At 45.7% G+C, this 19,023-nt stretch overlaps 1 protein-coding gene across 1 annotated transcript in view; it reads right to left on the reverse strand.

The window, feature by feature from the left end:
- Positions 1-6,399: 6,399 nt before the first annotated feature.
- The window catches only part of PRSS55 (serine protease 55), a 62,264-nt gene continuing 49,640 nt past the window's right edge, over positions 6,400-19,023 (reverse strand). Inside the window, exons 9-12 of the mRNA XM_058442074.1 lie at positions 15,496-15,688; positions 13,645-13,895; positions 12,136-12,278; positions 6,400-6,743 (exon numbers count right to left, since the gene is read on the reverse strand). Coding sequence (XP_058298057.1) covers positions 6,426-6,743; positions 12,136-12,278; positions 13,645-13,895; positions 15,496-15,688 — 905 coding nt within the window. The 3' untranslated portion in view covers positions 6,400-6,425. The remainder of the gene's footprint in view (positions 6,744-12,135; positions 12,279-13,644; positions 13,896-15,495; positions 15,689-19,023) is intronic.

Below are 19,023 nucleotides of genomic sequence, written 5' to 3' on the forward strand. Positions count from 1 at the left end.
AAAAAAAAAAAATAGCGTGGGCTTGCATTTTATTTGTTCATTTTCAATTTCATTTTCCTAGTAGTTCAATTTTATGTTTTATGAAAGTATTGGTTTGAAATAAGTTGGAAATTTCAAACAAAGCAAAACCAAAAACCAAAAGCCCTGGTCTTTTTCCTCACAGATGGTCTGAGAAGCATGGGTCCGGGCCACCATGTCCTGTTTGTTGAGGCTGGGTCAACAGAGTACACAGTCAGTTTTCTGTCCCTGTTAAGATTAATGTAAAAATTCTATAAATACATACTTTATCTCCTTTCTTCTCTTGAAATCTATGAGACATAAAGTTAAATAATGTAACAATTATAGTGAGGTATTTTTGGATTTATAACATATGTAGATGTAAATATATGAAAATAATAGCAAAAAAAAGAGGAGGAAATAGGACTACGTAGGAAGAAAGTTTTGATCTCTTACTAGAAATAAGTTAGTCTAAACCAGAAGTTAATTCTAATAAGTTGAGATGTGTATTATAAGTTCTAGTGCAACTACTAAGAAAACAACTCAAAAATATAATTAGCATCATTAAAAAATTAAAATGCTACACTAGAAAATACGGACTTGACACAAAAGGCTATAAAGGAAGGTGAGAGGGACAAAAAGGAAAAGCATCATACAGGAAAACAAACCAAAATGGCATATGTAAATCAAACTATATCAATGATCACATTAAATGTGAGTGGACTAAAAATCTAATTAAAAGACAGATTGTCAGACTGGATAAACAAACAAGTTCTATGTGTTGTCTACAGGAAACACATTTAAATTCACATCTATAAGTTGGTTAAAAATAAAAAGATGGAAACAGATGTACTATGCAAATGGCAATGATAGAAGAGCTGATACGGTGCTAATAATATCAACAAAATAGACTGTAAAACAAAAAAGTCATTAGAGATAGAGACATTTTATAATGACTAAAGGGTCAATGATTCAGAAAGATATAACAACTGTAAACATATGTGCATCTAACAATAGAACATTAAAATATTGGAAGCAAAAAATGACAGAATTGAAGGAAGAAAGAGACAATAACAGAAGTTGGAGACTTAAATCTCATGTTAAATAATGGATAGAACTACTATACAGAAGATTAACAAGGATATAGAAGATTTTGGCAATACTATAAACCAGGTAGACCTAACAGACATCTATAGAACATGCTACCCAACAATAGCAGAATATACTTTTTAAAATAGAGTACATAAAATATTCTTTAGGATAGACCATATTCTAAGCCATAAAGCAATTCTCAAATTTTTAAAAGGATTGAAATAATACAAAGTATGTTCTCCAACCTCAGTGGAATTAAATTAGAAATAAATAACAAGAATAATTACAAATACATAAAAATTAAACAGCACACTCTTGGAATAACCAATGACTAAAAAGAGCTCACATGGGAAATTAGAAAATACTTTAAGGTCAATGAGAGTGAAAACATAACACAAAAACATATGTGATGCACTAAAGCAGCACTGAGATGGAAATGTATAGCTGTAAATGCTTATATGATGTGAAAACTAAAAGATATTCATCTCATAAAAGTAAAAATTAGAGAATACTAGAAACTAGGAAGGATAGGGGAAAAGGGAAGATAGGGAGAGATTTGTTAAAGGCAACAAAATTGTGCCACTGCACTCAGCCCGGGTGACAGAGTGAAGACTTTGGGAGAAAAAAAAAAGAGAGAAAGGAAAGAAAGAAAGAAAAATCAATCAATCAATCAATCTATGGTTCAGGCATGCCTGGCTTTAGGGGCTATAAAAGTGTCACCAGGATGTGATGTCTTCATGCTTTGACTTCACTCCCAGGGCAGTCACCTCTGCACGGGGCCCCCAGAAGCTCCGGGCTTATGTTCTCCAAGGGTCAGTCCTAGCAGACAGAGAGCTGCTAATCTCAAAGAGCCTGTGCACATCCCAGGTGAAGTTCTGGGACTTGCTAAGATTGGCAAGCTTGGTTCTTAGGGCCATCCTGAAACACATCCTGAGGTCCTGGGTTGAGGGCCTCTCATTGGCCAGTTCTGGTCCCATGCAACCTCTGGAGTCAGAGGTAGGGTCTACCTGTCCATAAGAAGTGGATCTTGACAAAGGTGAGATCAGAAACTGGCAATGAGGAAGAGGGTTCCCCCAAATAAACTGGAGCCACTGGGTACAGAGCAGACAAAACAGCCACAGACACCTGAGCCTTGATTTCATATCCCTGCAGGAGGTTGTCTTTTTTATTTTATTTTATTTATTTATTTATTTATTTATTTTTGAGACAAAGTTTTGCTCTTATCACCCAGGCTGGAGTGCAATGGCATGATCTCGGCTCACTGCAACCTCCACCTCCTGGGTTCAAGAGATTCTCCTGACTCAGCCTGTCAAGCAGCTGGGATTACAGGCACCTGCCACCACACCCAGCTAATTTTTTTTTGTATTTTTAGTTGAGATGGGGTTTCACCATGTTGGCCAGGCTGGTCTTGAACTCTTGAACTCAGGTGATTAACCTGCCTCAGCCTCCCAAAGTGCTGGGATTACAGACATGAGCCACCGTGCCTGTCCAGGTCATCTTTAAGGAGACGTTTGGGCTGCTCTCAAATTACCCACCACAAAACTATTGTAAAAACTCACCCTTTATTCTAAAATACAAAACATTATCATCAGCAATTATCCTTTAGGCCAGAGGTTTTCAAACTTTCCCTTATTGTCTCAGCTTTTTTTTTTTTTTCCCATGGTGCTTCTAGGCCGAATGAAATACCTAACAATTGCATTTATTACGTTGTTAAATTTAAACACCTTAGTAGCAGTGGTCGACTCCATGTCCAACAGACGTTGTTTCCCTTTATGTCCAACAGATGTCTCTGTGTGTCTGTTTTGTCCCCACACGTCAGCACTGGGGTACCACAGTGCAGTTTAGACACTGCACTGTGTCGCTCTAGGTATGAAAACTCTCTTGGGACACACATGATAATCCTGTAGCCTGACTAATCACAATTGACTGGATAATGTTTAAAGTGACAATTTCCGTATCATGACAAAACGTTGCTTTCACTGGTGAAACAGGGCCAGGTGTGGTGACTTACGCCTGTAATCATAGCACTTTGGGAGGCCATGGCAGGAGGATTGCTTGAGCCCAGGAGTTTGAGACCAGCCTGGGCAACATAGTGAAACTCTCATCTCTAAAAAATAATTTTAGAAAATAAGCCAGGTGTGGTGATGTGCGCCTGTAATCCCAGCTATTACGGAGGCTGAGTTGGGAGGATTGCCTGAGATCTAGGTGGCAGTGAGCTATGATCGTGCCACTGCACTCCAGCCTGAGTGACAGAGTGAGACCATGTCTCAAAAAAGAAAAGTGAAGCAGCAACATTGCTTCCACCTCATTATCTAAGAAGCCCCTTCACAGTACAGAAGCTCTTCCCCCATATTGGTCAGGGTTCTCCAGAAAAAAACAGAACTAGTAGGAGAGATAGATTAGATAGACAGGTAGATAGATAGATAGATAGATAGATAGATAGATAGATAGATAGATAGATAGATAGATAGATAAATAGATAGATAGAGTTGATATAGAGATGTAGATATAGATATAGATGATATAAATATAGATATAGATACAGATATGAAGCCGTTTATTAAAAGGAATTGGCTCACCTGATTACAGAGACTGGCAAGCTCAAACCTGGGGTGTGGACTGGCAGGCTTGAGATGCAGGAGAGCCGATGGTGCTGCTCTGGTTTAGAGATCAGCAGGCAGAGCCTCAGAAGGGCTGACAATGTAGATGAAGTCCAAAGGTGGGCAGCTGAGGAATTCCCTCTTGTGTGGGGAGGGCAATCATTTTTGTCGTACTCAGGCCTTCAATGGATTGGATGAGGCCTGCCCCATTATGGAGGGCAATCTGCTTCTTCAGAGTTTACCAATTTAAACATTAATCTCATCCAAAGATCCCCTCCAAGTTGACAGATAAAAGGAACCACCACACTCCCCAGCAGCCTTCACATGAGCAGTACCTTCAACATGCACCCTACCATCTTGGGAGTCCCAGGAGAGAGAGAGAGTCTTGTTCCTGATAACTCCAGCAGAAGTCTTGGTCTCGCTCTTATGACCCATAAAGCCCACAGCCCATTGCTGCTCCCATCCCTGTGGCCAAAATCAATGTCCTTCTAGGCCAGGCTCGAGTTCTATGCCCACCCCAGGCCCCAGCAAAGGGCCAGGCATCCGGAACTATGCAAATTGGAGAGTGGGTGAAAAGGGAGGGCCCCCACACAGAAGTCAGAGGGCAGTGAGCAGGAAAGTGGGGTGGACACTGGCGATGTCCTGAGATGGTGAACACTCTGGCTGGCCACCCTCCACTGGGCCTGCCTGAGTCCCAGGTTCTTAGGAGCTTCTGAAAAAATGGCTTCTAGACATTGTAGCTGTAGGACCTCTGGAGGAGGAGGGTTAGAGTGGGAAAAAGGAGAACTAGGAAGCTTTTTTCTTTTTTCTTTTTTTTGGAGATGGAGTTTCACTCTTGTTGCCCAGGCTGGAGCGCAGTGGCACAATCTCGGCTCATTGCAACCTCCACCTCCTGGGTTCAAGCCGTTATCCTGCCTCAGCCTCCCGAATGGCTGGGATTACAGGTGCCTGCCACCAGACCCGGCTAACTTTCGTATTTTTTAAAGTAGAGATGGGGTTTCACCACGGTGGCCAGACTGGTCTTGAACTCCTGGCGTTAGGTGATCCACCCGTCTCAGCTTCCCCAAGTGCTGGGATTACAGGCATGAGCCACCGCGCCCAGCCAGGAAGCTTTTTTTCAGTCTCTTTCTGGAGAACACTCAGCCAGGCTGTAGGTCCCCAGGAAGAGCCCAAGCTTCCATTTAAGGATTTGCATTTCGTGAATTGCCTTTGCATCTTTGGTGGTGGCCCAGGAAATTCAAATCCAGAGGAAAGAAGCACATGGCAGCACTGGGTCTACATGAGGGGAAGACAGGATCATGTTTTCAAGGGGCTTCTTGTGAATGGTGGTCTGCCCCACACCAGCCCGTGCAGCTGCATGCTGCAGGGTTGGGGAGTCCTGCCTGGTGCAGGTGGCAGGGGCATTCCACACGCTGGTGGAACACGGCGAGCAACTTGGAGGGGCTGAGCCGTGGAGGGAGGTCAGCTGAAAGAAGAGGCGAGAGCCTCTGATCGTAAAGAAGAGAGCAAGAGGGGAGCGTCACCAGCCTGGCTCCAAGATGAGCCAGAAGGAAGAACTGGTGACAGCTTGAGAGGCGGAAAGGGGAGCCCACGCCTGCCTGCCCCAAAAGAGAGAAGGCCCAAGATAGGGAACGGAAAAAAAGGTGATTTTGAAAAGTGGGTGTGTTAGTCGTTTTCACACAGCTGATAAAGACGTACCTAAGACCGGGTAAAGAGGTTTATGGACTCAGAGTTCCATGTAGCTGGAGAGGCCTCACAGTCACGGGGGAAGGCAAAAGGCACATCTTACATGGCAGCAGGCAAGAGAGAAAAAGGGCCAAGCAAAAAGGGAAACCTCTTGTAAAACCATCACATCTCGTGAGACTTACTACCATGAGAATAGTATGGGGGAAACCACTGCATGACTCAATTCTCTCTCACTGGGTCCCTCCCACAGCTCATGGGAATTATGGGAGCTACAATTCAAGATGAGATTTGGGTGGGGACATAGCCAAACCATATCAGTGGGGTCCTCAGGAAACATTAAGGATGCTCGATAGAAGGGTTACAATAAGCTGTTGTCCTTAAGGTAGGGTGAGCATAAGCACATCATTCTTTCTGTCGGGCGGGAGTGATGTAAAACACCATGTGAAGGCTGCCTGGGCAGCGTGATGGTTCATCTCATATGTCAACTTGGAGGGCACCTTTGGATGAGATAGACATTTAAATTAATAACTTTTGAATCAACAGATTGCCCACCATAATGTGGGTGGGTCTTGTCTAATCTGCTGACGGCCTGCGTAGAACTAAGAGACTAACTTCTCAGCGCAGCAGAGAATTCTTTGCTCTCATCATGTCCACCACTGAGAAGCCTTTCTTGAGGGTAATGGCCACAGACAACAGTCGCTGCCTTCACCTTTCAGCCCCTGGACTCAGCCACGCCTGAAGTCATCATGCCAGCCCTGGATATTTGTTTGTTCGGTTTTTTCTTTTTTTTCTGTTATATGTATCCATAAATGCCTCATTTTGGCTGAATTCAGTCAGAATTAGGTGACTGTCACCTAGAATGGAAAGAGTCCTGACTAATCCACAGACCCAAAGTGCAGTCCCCAAGCCAGGGTCCCAGCGTGACTTTCTGGTCCTCCCGGTCCCAGTCTCAGTTTCCATCCTTGAGCCCTGAGCTGCAGCCAGAGCCTCTGCTGGAGACGCATTCGCATGCACCCTCCCTTGGTTAAAAGAATAGCCTGCATTTTATTATCAGTACACAATAGCTCTGAACAACACATGGGACAGAGCACAGAGCAGGAGCCGGGATCTGGGGCTGCCTGGCTGTGGGACTCGCGAGACTCGGGAGCCCACAGGTTTCTGTTTCACAGAGGCCCTCCTTTTCGCTGCGTTGAAGGGCCTGCCCTCTAGCTGGGTCACTTTCTCGATCCAGAGGTTGTAGTTCACCAACGAGGTGTATATCCCTGGGGTGTTCTTCTCTCCACAGCTCTTTCCCCAGCTGATGATGCCCACCTGGTACCACTTCTCACCAGGCTCTGGGGTGCAGACCAGAGGCCCCCCACTGTCACCCTGTGGGCAGAGAACACAGCTCAACAGGGAGTCCAGTTCTAAGCTGCCCATCTGAGGCTGGGGACAGCTCATTCACGGAAGAGGAGTCCTCAGCCTCCCCAAATCTGGCTGCCAACCCACCCCGTCCCTGCTCCACGGGAGAAGCGTGTGGCTGCCAGGTTGGCTCTGCAGGTTGTAGGGGTGTAGAGGGTTGGGGGTGGGGTGCTGTGGATGAGACAGGACTGAAGATGGGGGAGGAAGGGGGAGGACTTGGTGAGAAAAGACCACTCCATCTGCAGCACAGAGAGATGCAGGCCAAGGGATGAGTGGAGACTTGTTTTGAGGGTCTTACCAAATGAGAGGCTCTGGAAAGGGCAGGAAAGGGGATGGGACATGTGAAGTGTTGCAGGGCTCAGAACTGGGTCTCCTTTGTGTTCTTGCAGAAGCACAGAGAGAAGGACATTCCTTTTTAATTCAGCCAAGCTTTTCAGAATGTGTGACCCTTCCCGGATGGAATCACATAGTCTGTGACTCGCATAGTTATCCATTTATGTTGAGCTTCTGAACCAAGTCCCTGCCACGCCCCACGTCTACATAAATCAAACAAATGCCCCACATCCTTCCGTCCACCTGCGCACAAGGCAAATGAGCCTGCAGGAGGAGAAGGGGCTTGCTGAGCGTTCTGTGGTAGACTGGCTGGGATTGGAACCCAGGATTTTCTTTTTGTTAATTTTAAATTAATTATTATGGGTACATAATAGTTTTAGATGTTTATGGGGTACACGTTTTGACATAGGCATACAATGTGCAGTAATTAAATCAGGGTAATTGGGGTATCCATCCCCTCAAGCATTTATCATTTCTTTGTATTAAGAACATTTCAATTCCACTCTTCCAGTTATTTTGAATATAATCACTTTATTGTGCTACCAAATACTAGACTTTATTCATTCTAACTAACTGTTTTTGTGCTCCTTAACTGGAGTCCCCAACCGCTTTCTTCCCCAGCCTCTGGTAACCATGTTTCTTTATCTCCATGAGTTTTTTTTTTAAGCTTCCATTTATAAGTGAGAATATGCATTGTCTTTCTGTACCTGGCTTATTTTGCTTAATGTAATGTCCTCCACTTCTATCCATGCTGTTGCAAAGGACAGGACTTCATTTTTTATGGCTGAATAATATTCCACTGGTATACTGCCTAATTTTCTTTATCCATTCATCCTTTCGTGGAAACTTGGGTTGGTTCCATATCTTGGCTACTGTGAATAGTGCTACTATAAAAATGCAAGTGCAGATGTCTCTTTGATATACTGATTTCCTTTCTTTTGGACGGATACCCAGAAGTGGGGTTGCTGGATTATATGGTAGTTCTATTTTTAATTTTTTTAGTACCCTCCATCCTGTAACCCAAGATTTTCTTATTTTCTTTTTCAACTTTTATTTTACGTTCATAGGGTACGTGAGCAGATTTGTTCTGTGAGTAAATTGCATGTCACTGGGGTTTGGTGTACAAGTGATTTAATCACCCAGGTAGTAAGCACAGTATCTGATGGGTAGTAAAAAACTACCTTACCCTCTTCATACCCTCTAACTTTGAGTAGGCCGTGGCGTCTATTGTTCCCCTCTTTGTGTCCATGTGTATTCAACATTTAGTTCCAACTGATAAGTGAGAACATGCGATATTTGGTTTTGTATTGCTGCATTAATTCACTTAGAATAATGGCCTCTAGCTGCATCCAAGTTGCTGCAAAGGACATGATTTTGTTTTTTTTAAACGGCTGCATAGTATTCCACAGTGTACATGTACCACAATTTCTTTATCCATTTCACCATTGATGGACATCTAGTTTGATTCCATGTCTTTGCTACTGTGAATAGTGCTGTGATGAACATATGCATGCATGTGTCTTTTTGGTAGAATAATTTATATTCCTTTGGGTATGTACCAGTATTGAGATTGCTGGGTTTAATGGTAGTTGTGTTTTAAGTTCTCTGAGAAATCTACCAACTGCTTTTTACAGTGGCTGAACTAATAATTTACATTCCCACCAGGAGTGTATAAGCATTCTCTTTTCTCTGCAACCTCACCAACATCTGTTATTTTCTGACTTTAATAACAGCCATTCTGACTGGTGTGGGATGATATTTAATTGTGGCTTTGATTTGCATTTCTCTAATAATTAGTGATATTGAGCATTTTTTTTCAGAGGCTTGTTGGCTGCATGTATGCCTTCTTTTGAGAAATGTCTGTTCATGTCCTCTGCCTTTTTTTTTGAGACAGAGTCTCCCTCTGTCACCCAGGCTTGAGTGCAGTGGTGCAATCTCGGCTCACTGCAATCTCCGCCTCCCAGGTTCACACCGTTCTCCTGCCTCAGCCCCCTGAGTAGCTGGGACTACAGGCACCCACCACCACGCCCGGCTAATTTTTTGTATTTTTAGTAGAGTCAGGGTTTCACCGTGTTAGCCAGGATGCTCTTGATCTCCTGACCTCATGATCTGCCTGTCTCGGCCTCCCAAAGTGCTGGGATTACAGGCGTGAACCACCATGCCTGGCCCCTCTGCCCATTTTTTAATGAGGTTGTTTAGTTTTTGCTTGTTGAGTTGTTTAAGTTCCTTATAAATTTTGAATATTAGAACTTTGTCAGATGCATAGTTTGCAAACATTTTCTCCCATTGTGTAGGTTGTCTGTTTACTCTGTTAATAGTTTCTTTAGCTGTACAGATGCTCTTTAGTTTAATTAGGCCAACGTTTTATTTTGTTGCAATTGCTTTTGGAGACTTCCTCATGAAATCTCTGCTAAGGCCTATGTCAAGAATGGTAGTTTGTAGTGTGACTTTCTTTTAGTATTTTCACAGTTTTAGGTTTTATATTTAAGTCTTTTTTCAATCTCGAGTTGATTTCAGTTGATGGTGAAAGGAAAGGGTCCAGTTTCAATCTTCTGCATATGGCTAGCAAGTTTTCCCAACATGATTTATTGAATAGGAAGTCCTTTCCCCGTTGCTTGTTGTTGTTGACTTTGATGAAGATAAGATGGTTGTAGGTGTACAGCTTTATTTCTGGGTTTTCTAACCTATTCCATTGGTCTATGTGTCAGTTCTTGTACCAGTACCATGCTGTTTTGGTTACCATAGCCCTGTAGTATAGTTTAAATTTGGATAGCATGATGCCTCTAGCTTTGTTCTTTTTGCTTAGGATTGCCTTGGCTACTTGGGCTCTTTTCTGGTTTCATGTGAATTTTAAAACAGTTTTTTTTCTAATTCTGTGAGGAATGTCATTGGCAGTTTGATAGGGATAGTATTGAATCTGTAAATTGCTTTGGGTAGTATGGCCATTTTAATGATATTGATTCTTCCTATCCATGAGCGTGGAATGTCTTTCATTAGTTTGCGTTGTCTCAGATTTCTTTCAGTAATGTTTTGTAATTCTCATTGTAGAGGTCTTTCATCTCCCTGATTGGCTGCATTCCTAGATATTTTATTCTTTTGGTGGATATTGTGAATGGGACTACATTCTTGATTTGGCTCTCAGCTTGTATGTTATCTGGTGTATATAAATGTCACAAATTTTTGTACATCGATTTTGCATCCTGAAACTTTGCTGAAGTTGCTTATCAGCTCTAGGAGACTTTGGGAAGAGACTATGGGGTTTTCCAGGTATAGAATCTTATCATTTGCAAAGAGAGATAGTTTGACATCTTCTCTTCCTATTTGGATGCCTTTCATTTCTTTTTCTTGCCTGATTACTCTGGCTAAGACTTCTAGTACTACGCTGAATAGGAGTGGTGAAAGAGGGCATCCTTGTCTTGTTCTGGTCCTGAGAGGGAGGCTTCCAGCTTGTGCTCATTCAGTATATTGTTGGCTGTGGGTTTGTCATAGATGGCTCTTATTATTTTGAGGTATGTGTAACCTAGGATTTTCTGATGCCAAAGCCCATGCCCTCTCTACCTTTGTTATAGTACTCTCTCACCAAAGGAGCTGAGCGGCTACAACCTTGCAAGCAGTCTTCAGTGGAGAGATGATGTCCCATTCCATGATCCTTGAGAGGTGACTAGAATAAATGGAGTATTATAACAGACTCTAATGAGGGAGGCCAGTTAATGTTTTCTGGTCATGATGTGTGTAGTGCGTTCTTGCACTGCTATAAAGAAATACCTGAGGATCTCCAGCCAGGCCACCTTCTCTTCAGCTTTCAGAGCCTTTTTGTTTTCATTTTACAAGATACTATCCCGTGCTTTTAGTTGTACTTAGTGGGAGGGCCTGGGAGAATTGTGTTTACTCCGCTTGTCTGGAACAAGAAGTCTCAATTCTGTGTGCATGTTTTTTTGTTTTTTGTTTTGGTAATATTTTAAATTGCCCAGAAAATGAAGAAAATACAAGGTTCACATGTCTTTTTGGTCCCCACAGTATTCACCACATGGGGGGCTCCTAAACCTAGTGCTATGCTGCCAGGGTCTACTTCTTACCTCAGAATGCCTTCTCCTTTCTCTTTTCCCTTTCTGCCTCCAACACCTGTTCCAGTACCCACTTCTCAAGGCTCTCATAGCCTATCAGGGAAAACTACCAATTTTCTCACATTAAACCATAACAGATAGAGAAATATCTTTCTTTTCCGTGGGGCAGACTCTCCATCACTGTTCAGAATATTTATCATCTTCATTTGTGGTTTTATACCAACAACAAGGTCCACTGCCTGGCCAATGAACAGGTCCCTAGTCTTCAGCTGGGACTAAGCAGTTTCATCAGGGTGGCCACTTTTAAGATGAAGGGAGCACCTCTGAGCATTAAAGACAAATTTCATCATTCATCCTTAGAGCCAGACGAAATTTATGATTTTTTTCTATTTTTCTGGCTATCATTAATTTTTTAGAAAGAATGTGTGTTCATTTTATTAAAGAGAGGCAAAGAGACCAGTCTTTGGTTCAATGAAACCCACATGCAACACCCAATATATTATCATTGTTTGTTTCTCCACTGCCTGCCCAGGAAAGTGTAGGGTCCCTTAGGTGAGGAACCATATCTCATTTATGGGTCTCCAGGGCCTTGTATGCTCAACAAAGTTTTCTAAATTAATGAACTAAAATGACTTCTTATATAGATACCAAATCCTCCTTGAATTTTTTTTTTTTTAAGAATTCCCAGAAATGAGAAAAGCCTTGGCACCCTGTCTACCTAGTGTACCTGAAGAAGATCAGAAATAGTTAAGCAGGGTTGCAGCATATTGACTCCCAGGGTGCTCACTCATAGCTCCAGAGGCTCTGCAATCCACATACTCATTCCCATGGCTGAAGGCCCTAATTGCCACACATTTTCCAGACTCAGAATTGTCTGTTCGCAGCAGAGAGAGAACACCCTTGCACTGGCAGTTCCGAGAGGGTGAGGACCTATAAGGCGAGGGAGGGTACCCCCTAGTTACCTGGCAGGCATCATAGCTCTCATTCTTGTATCCGGCACACAGCATATTTTTGGTAAGTTTTGGAAACACCTTTGAACACTCCTCCCAGTCCATGATGACCACTGGCACTTTCATCAGATCCGTTTTCACAGAGTTTTTGTCAGCTGGCCCAGAGAGAAAGCACATTAGAGAAGCCACCGGGCCTCATGTCCCCACACTCATGATGCAGCTGACTGTGCCCCCGGCCCTGTGCCCACCAGCCCCCATCCCCTGCCTTCACAGGCTCTGCAGCCCCTCACTTCCTTCAGGTTACCCCACGCCTGCAACTTACCCACTCCCCTAACAACTCCCACAACTACTGGAATTATTCTTCTTATTCACAACGAAACTTCTACTCCCAACAAGACTTCCAACTTGACTCCAGTCAGCCCCACAAACTCAGCTTCTTGGAACTGGCTATTGACTGTTTCTCAGCATAATCCTGCCTCATCAATACATTTGCCTATTGTGACATTTTATTACATGAGGATGGCATTTCCTTCACACAGGGCCTTCGAAAGTGGGTTTGCACTCCTGGTAAAAAAAACTTTAGGTCCTCAGCAAGGGCAGGTTGGCAGAGTGTCTTGAGATGGGATGGGATTAGAGGGGATTTGCAGAGGCCCTTTCTGGGCCGCCAGATGCTGGGAATTCACCTGGATTCCTCTCCATGTCATTAACTCTGACCATAAAGAGATTTCACATTTCTTCCCCTGATTGAAGATTTTTAAACTTGTACATGCCCATGTGCCTCCTCTCCCTCTTCTACCTTTCCAGGAGTGCCTGGAGCCCAGAACCAAGGTCCCACCACTTTCCGCTCTGGTTGCTAAACTCCTGAAACACCCACGGTCATCCAGGCCCAGGCTCGCTGCAAATCATCCCTGTGGATCCAGAGCCTCCTTCAGGCTGACGCAATGCTTTGCTATTGTCATCCCCTCCCCTCCCCTATCTATTTGCATTTGGTTTTGTTGGGTTTCTTTGGGGGACAGTCCAGCGGGCCATTCGTCATATCTTTCTGTCCCAGTAGACTTTCTTCTATTTTGGCCAAGTAACAGCATAACAACAAGTAACAGCAGCTTCATTTCTAAGAAGAGCCAGGCAATGCTCCAGGACCATCAAAGCCTAGCCCAGGGTGGGCATCTCCAATGCCTGGAGGAGCCAGGTAGGAAACATACCCGTGGGAGTCAGGGAGGATGTTTATGAATACAGAGTAGAGGGGCCCCTGGCTAACTGCAGAGTTTAAATTCGATTAAACACACAAACCTCACTGTTCTGTGCTAGCTGGATCAGACTGCACTAGGGGACTGGCTCAGACCTGGTATCTCAGCTTGGGGTTTCGGCACTCAACAGGAGCTAAGGTTTGGGCTCTGTGAGCCTCCACTGTGCGGGAATCTGCTCCAGCGCAAGTCTTGTCCTCATTCCTTCCTCAGCTTCCTCCCCTCTCCTTCAGATTGCAGTGGCTTTTTCCCCAGGCGAAGCTGAGCAGTCACATACCAGCATTGGTCTGGCCCCAACCTGCCACCCAGCATTCGTGCCATGTGGCGGGGCCAGGCTGCATGGGGAGGCAGATGGGCACCTTCAGGTCATCGAGCACGGTGGGCGAGGCCAGCAGCAGCAAGGCAATGTCATTGTCCATGCTGGCTCTCTTAAAGTCCTTGTGAAGAATAATGCTGGCGACCTCCTTTATTTCCAAGGATGAGCTAGTTAAGTCATTGGTCCCCAGCACAACACTCAGTTCTTCTGGACTGATGGCAGAGAACCAGAGAAGGGTGAGTGGAAGGGGAGGAGAAGTCTCAAAAGTGGCAGAATTGGCTGTGCCCAGAAACCTAAATCCCATATAGCTCTAGGACCTTGAGACCCTGCTGGGGCTGCTGCTCAGAAGGTGTGAGGGTTGGGAAAAGGTAGGAAAAAAAAAAAAAAAAAAAAAACAGCCGGTGAGCAGACCACAGCCAGAGCACTGCACCATCAGGGGCCCCAGAGGTGTGAATGAGGTGCTTCTGTCTAATACAGCAAAGGCAGAGCTGGGTTTAGAGCACTCTACGGAGCCCACAAAAAGCTGCTTGGCATGGATCAAACTGACCTTCAGATAGGTAAGGCATTCATTATTATATCTGTTTTATATCAACTGGTCTGCCAACACTTTAGAAACTCAGGACCAGAAGTTAGTCTAGACCTGCCACCAACCAAGCAGACAGGATCTTCAGTAATAAGCCCACATTCAGAACCCCATGGGATATTTGATATCCCATGACAGCAGGTGCCACAAGGGTCTTTGGTTATGCCATGAAGAAACTGTCCCTGGGTTTTTGATTAACCTTCTAAAATCAGCCTTTCTGTGTGTCTTCAAACTTTCCTGAGCTGATGTAGCAGAAAGCACAAGTGCTAGAGCCAGAATTTGAATTTTGTCTCTATATACTAGGGGGGTACTGTGGGTGAGCAGCCTCAATTTATTGGACCTCAGTTTCCTTATCTATAAACGAGGGCTATTCATTCTGTCTGCTCCAGGGGTCACTGTGTGATTAAATGAGTTAATCGAGGAAAGTTTCTTTTTCTTTTTTTTCTTTTCTTGAGACGGAGTCTCGCTCTGTCGCCCAGGCTGGAGTGCCAGTGATGCGATCTTGGCTTCACTGCAACCTCCGCCTCCTGGGTTCAAGCAATTCTCCTGTCTCAGCCTCCTGAACAGCTGGGACTACAGGCATACACCACCACGCCCAGCTAATTTCTGTATTTTTAGTATAGATGGTGTTTCACCATTTTGGCCAGGCTGGTCTCGAACTCTTGACCACCGAACTCCTGATACACCTGCCTCGGACTCCCAAAGTGCTGGGATTACAGGCGTGAGCCACCACGCCCGGCCAATAGGGGAAAGTTTCTTAGCAGGGTCCCCAGCATATAGTCAGTCATTGGTAATGCCAGGCATCCATCCACATGCTGTCACACAGAGAACGCTCTACAAGGAGCAGGAGAGTAGGGGGTCAGGTGACCCAGGAAGCCAGGCTTCCAGAATTCGAAAGATTTCCCCCTAGATGGACTTGAATGCCCTAGGAAAGGCATTTGGACCAAGCCGCTTGGCTCCATCAAGCCACAGGTGTTCCGGGAGAGGGTAGGTGTGACCTCAGGGAGGTCATAGTCATTGGCCCTGGATGATGTGAGGAGGACACAGCCTCAGACTGGCTACCTCCGCTTCCTCACGGCTGGGGGGTGGGCGGATGGGTGGCAGCCATTCATGCCGACTGGATACCGAACAGCCGCAGGTTCCTCTCAGCCAGCAGGTGTGGGTGAGGGGGAGGGTGCCCCAGGGGTGGGTGCCCTGAGAGGCAGCAGTGGGAGGCTCGTGGTACTTACAACAGCTCCTCGGAATATAAGCAGTGAGCCGCAGTGAGAATCCACCACTTGCTGAGGATGGAGCCGCCACAGAAAGGTTCACTTCTTGCCTGAATACTCACCTGCCACGGAAACTCACCCACCTCCGCCTCCATCCCCCCTGTGATTCTGGAATACCGAGTTCTTCCCTCGAAAATGGATCTGTCACCACATTCTGGTGGAATGAAAGAGAGTAGAAAGGAAAAGGGGAAACATTTAGTCAGCATCCAGTGTGAGCCGGGGACCGGGCTGGAAGGAGGAGGCTTCCAAGTGGATATCCTCATCCCCATTCTAGAGAGGAGCTCACTGAGGCTGGTGAGCGGGGCAGCCCTTGTGACATCAGCCGGCAGTTGCTTTATTTTGTCTACACAGAGCTCAGCAGCAAATAGAGTCAGAAGCATTGGCTCTGACTCTAACCAGCGTTTGTGACCTCAGGAGAGTCACTTCACTGAGCTTGCTTCTGCTCTCATCCAGGAGAAATTGGAAGAAAATAGTGTCCAAAGCCAAGCCCCCGTGGTGGGCAGGACAATAGCCCCCCCAAAGAAGTCCAAGTTGTAATGGGCCATGTCCCCAGAACCTGTGAATATTTTAGCTTGCAGGGAAAGAGGGGCTTTGGAGATGGAGCTTGGGTTGCTAAGCACTGCTCTCACAGTGGCGACATGATGCTGGCTTTTCCGAGGGGCCAGTGGAATCACTGAGGGCCTTGAGAGGGATGGAGGGTAGCAGAAGGTCAGGCAGAGGGAGAAGTGACTGCAGAGGAAAGGCAGAGAGATGCAACATAGCTGGCTTTGAAGATGAAGGCAGGGGCCCAGAGAAGCTTCTGGAAGCTGGAAGTGGAAAGGCAATTCTCCCCTAGAGCGTTCCTACTGAATGCAGACCTGCCGCACCCTGAACTCAGCCCCAGAAAGCCTGTGCTGGAGGTCTGTCCCACAGCACTGTAGGATAAGACATTTGTATCGTTTAAGCCACCAGGTGTGTGGTCATTCATTTCGGCTGCCCTAAGAAACCACAAGGGGCAGGGCATAGAAAGTGCCAGAACCTATGGGAAAGCCCTGGCTGTTCTAGGTTAGTCAAGGCTGAGCAGCTCCTTTACTTGGGGGACTGAGAGCAAAGCTGTAGCTGCCTGTGCGGAGGCAGGAAATTCCCCTTCCAGACAGAGGCCGGGTCCAGCTCCTCGCCCCAGGAAGAGGAGATGGTCTGTTAATGTTGGCTGACTTGAATGTCTGCCTTGTGTTCTAGGACGAGGCATGAGCTTGACTCTAAAAAGCCCAAGACCCTGTTCTTGTCTCTTTCTTGCTGCTCATTTTCCAACCATCAGCTCAACAGAAGCTGTGAGTGTGTTGTTGTTTGGGTGACCCCGTGGTGGTCATTTTTGGTTTAAAAAAAATACGGGAATAAGAACTTAGCAATGTGCATCCAGAGCCTTCTGCTGTCAGCAATGCATAAAGGTTCTCTTCGAGACTGTTTTTTTTTTTTTTTTTTTTTTTTTTTTTTTTGAGAGACGAAGTCTTGCTCTTCCGCCCAGGCTGGACTGCAGTGGCACGATCTCGGCTCACTGCAACCTCTGCCTCCCAGGTTCAAGCAGTCCTCCTGCCTCAGCTTCCCAAGTAGCTGGGACTACAGTTTTCGTATTTTTTAGTAGAGGCAGGGTTTCACTGTGTGTTGGTCAGGCTGGTCTCGAGCTCCTGACCTCAGCTGATCCACCCGCCTCGGCCTCCCAAAGTGCTGGGATTACAGGCGTGAGCCACCGTGCCCAGCCTATTCGGGACTTTTGGATCCACACTTCCTCTCTGATTTTATTTACATAAGACGCTTACTGTGTGTCAGGCACTGTCGCAAGCACTGTGCAAGCACCGATTCACTTGGTTATCATAACCGCCCTATTAAGGTAGGCCCTCTTATTTTCATCCTCACTTTACAGTTGAGACAACTGAGGCACAGAGAGGTTAAGTAGTTTGCCCAAGGTCACACAACTAGTCAGTGACTGAACTATGATATGAGCTCCAGGCCGGCTGGCAACAGAGCTGGTGCTCTCACCACTGCGCCATGTGGCTCTCTGCCTGAAATATTCTTCCCCAAGCAGCTACCTGGCTCACCTCCTCCCTACGCCCAAGAATCCCTTCTTCAGAGCGGCCTTCCCTGACCTGTGTCTATAACAGCCCCTCCCATCCTGGTGACTCCTTATTTCCTGCCCTGCTTTACATTTCTTCATTGCATCCTCCACCCTCCCCCTCCTACATTATCAGTCCCTTTTGCCTGACTCTGGTACCAGAATGTAAGCTCCAGACGGAGAGGGCAATATGCTTGTGGGCTGATTCCCTGATTCAGTGATTCCATTCCGGGAGTCTGGAAGGCAGCACATGTGTGCATCTGATGATGTTCACTGCAGCGATCTCTATGATCGTGACAAATTGAAAACAAGCTAAACGCTAGGGTTGACTAAAGTAAGGCACATCCATATCATCAACTACTTCTCAGCCACAAAATTAGGCTTATGGGGGATTTTTAACGACACCGGAAAATGTTTGTGACATAAAATTGAGTGAAAAAGGATGAAAATCTTATTTAAAACTTGTGATTTTATTAAGAATGTGGCTTTATAAGTATGGATGGAAGTACATCAAAATGCCGAGTGTCTATGAGCTGGATTGGATGGTGGGCAGCTATGATGGGTGCCCTCTGCCTCTCCGTCTGAGATGTGGAACATGGCACGTGCTCAGTGTAGGCTCTGGGCGAGACAGCCCAAGCTTGAATCCAGGCTCTGTTACTTATTCACTAAATGATTTAGGGAAAGCTGCTTATCTTTGGGTACCCATCCCCCTTTCTTCATTCCTAAAATAAGCATAAGATAATGCCAACTTTATAAGACTGATGTGTGGATGAAATGAGAGGATGGATGTTGAAGCGACCAACAAAGTGCTTGGACCAAAGTCAACTCTCCAAAATTAACTGGCAGAAGTTCTCATATCCATTTTCATCAATGGGACCCATCCCCCACATTCTTGGTCCTGAGATCAACCCACAACATCTGTATGGAATCCTGTGGACTTTTAGATTCATGAAAGAGCTGAGAGCCTGGAAGCAGTGATGGAAGCAGAAACGGCTGCTTCTGAGTGATCGGAGCAATCATGCATTTTGGGCCCCCTTGCAATGGGACACCAGAGGAGCATGTTCTGCTGATGCTCTCCCCTCATGCCTCCCACCCCTTGTTCACACAGAGTGCAGTGGACCCCAGGCTGGACTGAAGGAGGCCAGGTGAACCTGCTGTGTTCTGGGCAAGAGGCGGTGTGCACAGGGCAGACAGCCTGGCGCTGTAGTCACCCAGTGCAGGCCAGGCAGACAGCTCTATCATTTCCCCATGGGGCAACTTTGGGCAAATTCTCATCCTCAGTGAGGCTCTGAGTTCCTCATCCACACGTGGCCTGAGAGCAGATGCCCCACCGTGGTGGTATGGGCATTAAACACAGGGAAGTGCTCGACCCCTAACAGTTGCTAGGTACCCCAGCATCC

Source organism: Hylobates moloch, unplaced genomic scaffold (genome assembly GCF_009828535.3).
Source record: "Hylobates moloch isolate HMO894 unplaced genomic scaffold, HMol_V3 SCAFFOLD_8, whole genome shotgun sequence".
In the NCBI taxonomy this organism is placed as follows: Eukaryota; Metazoa; Chordata; class Mammalia; order Primates; family Hylobatidae; genus Hylobates; species Hylobates moloch.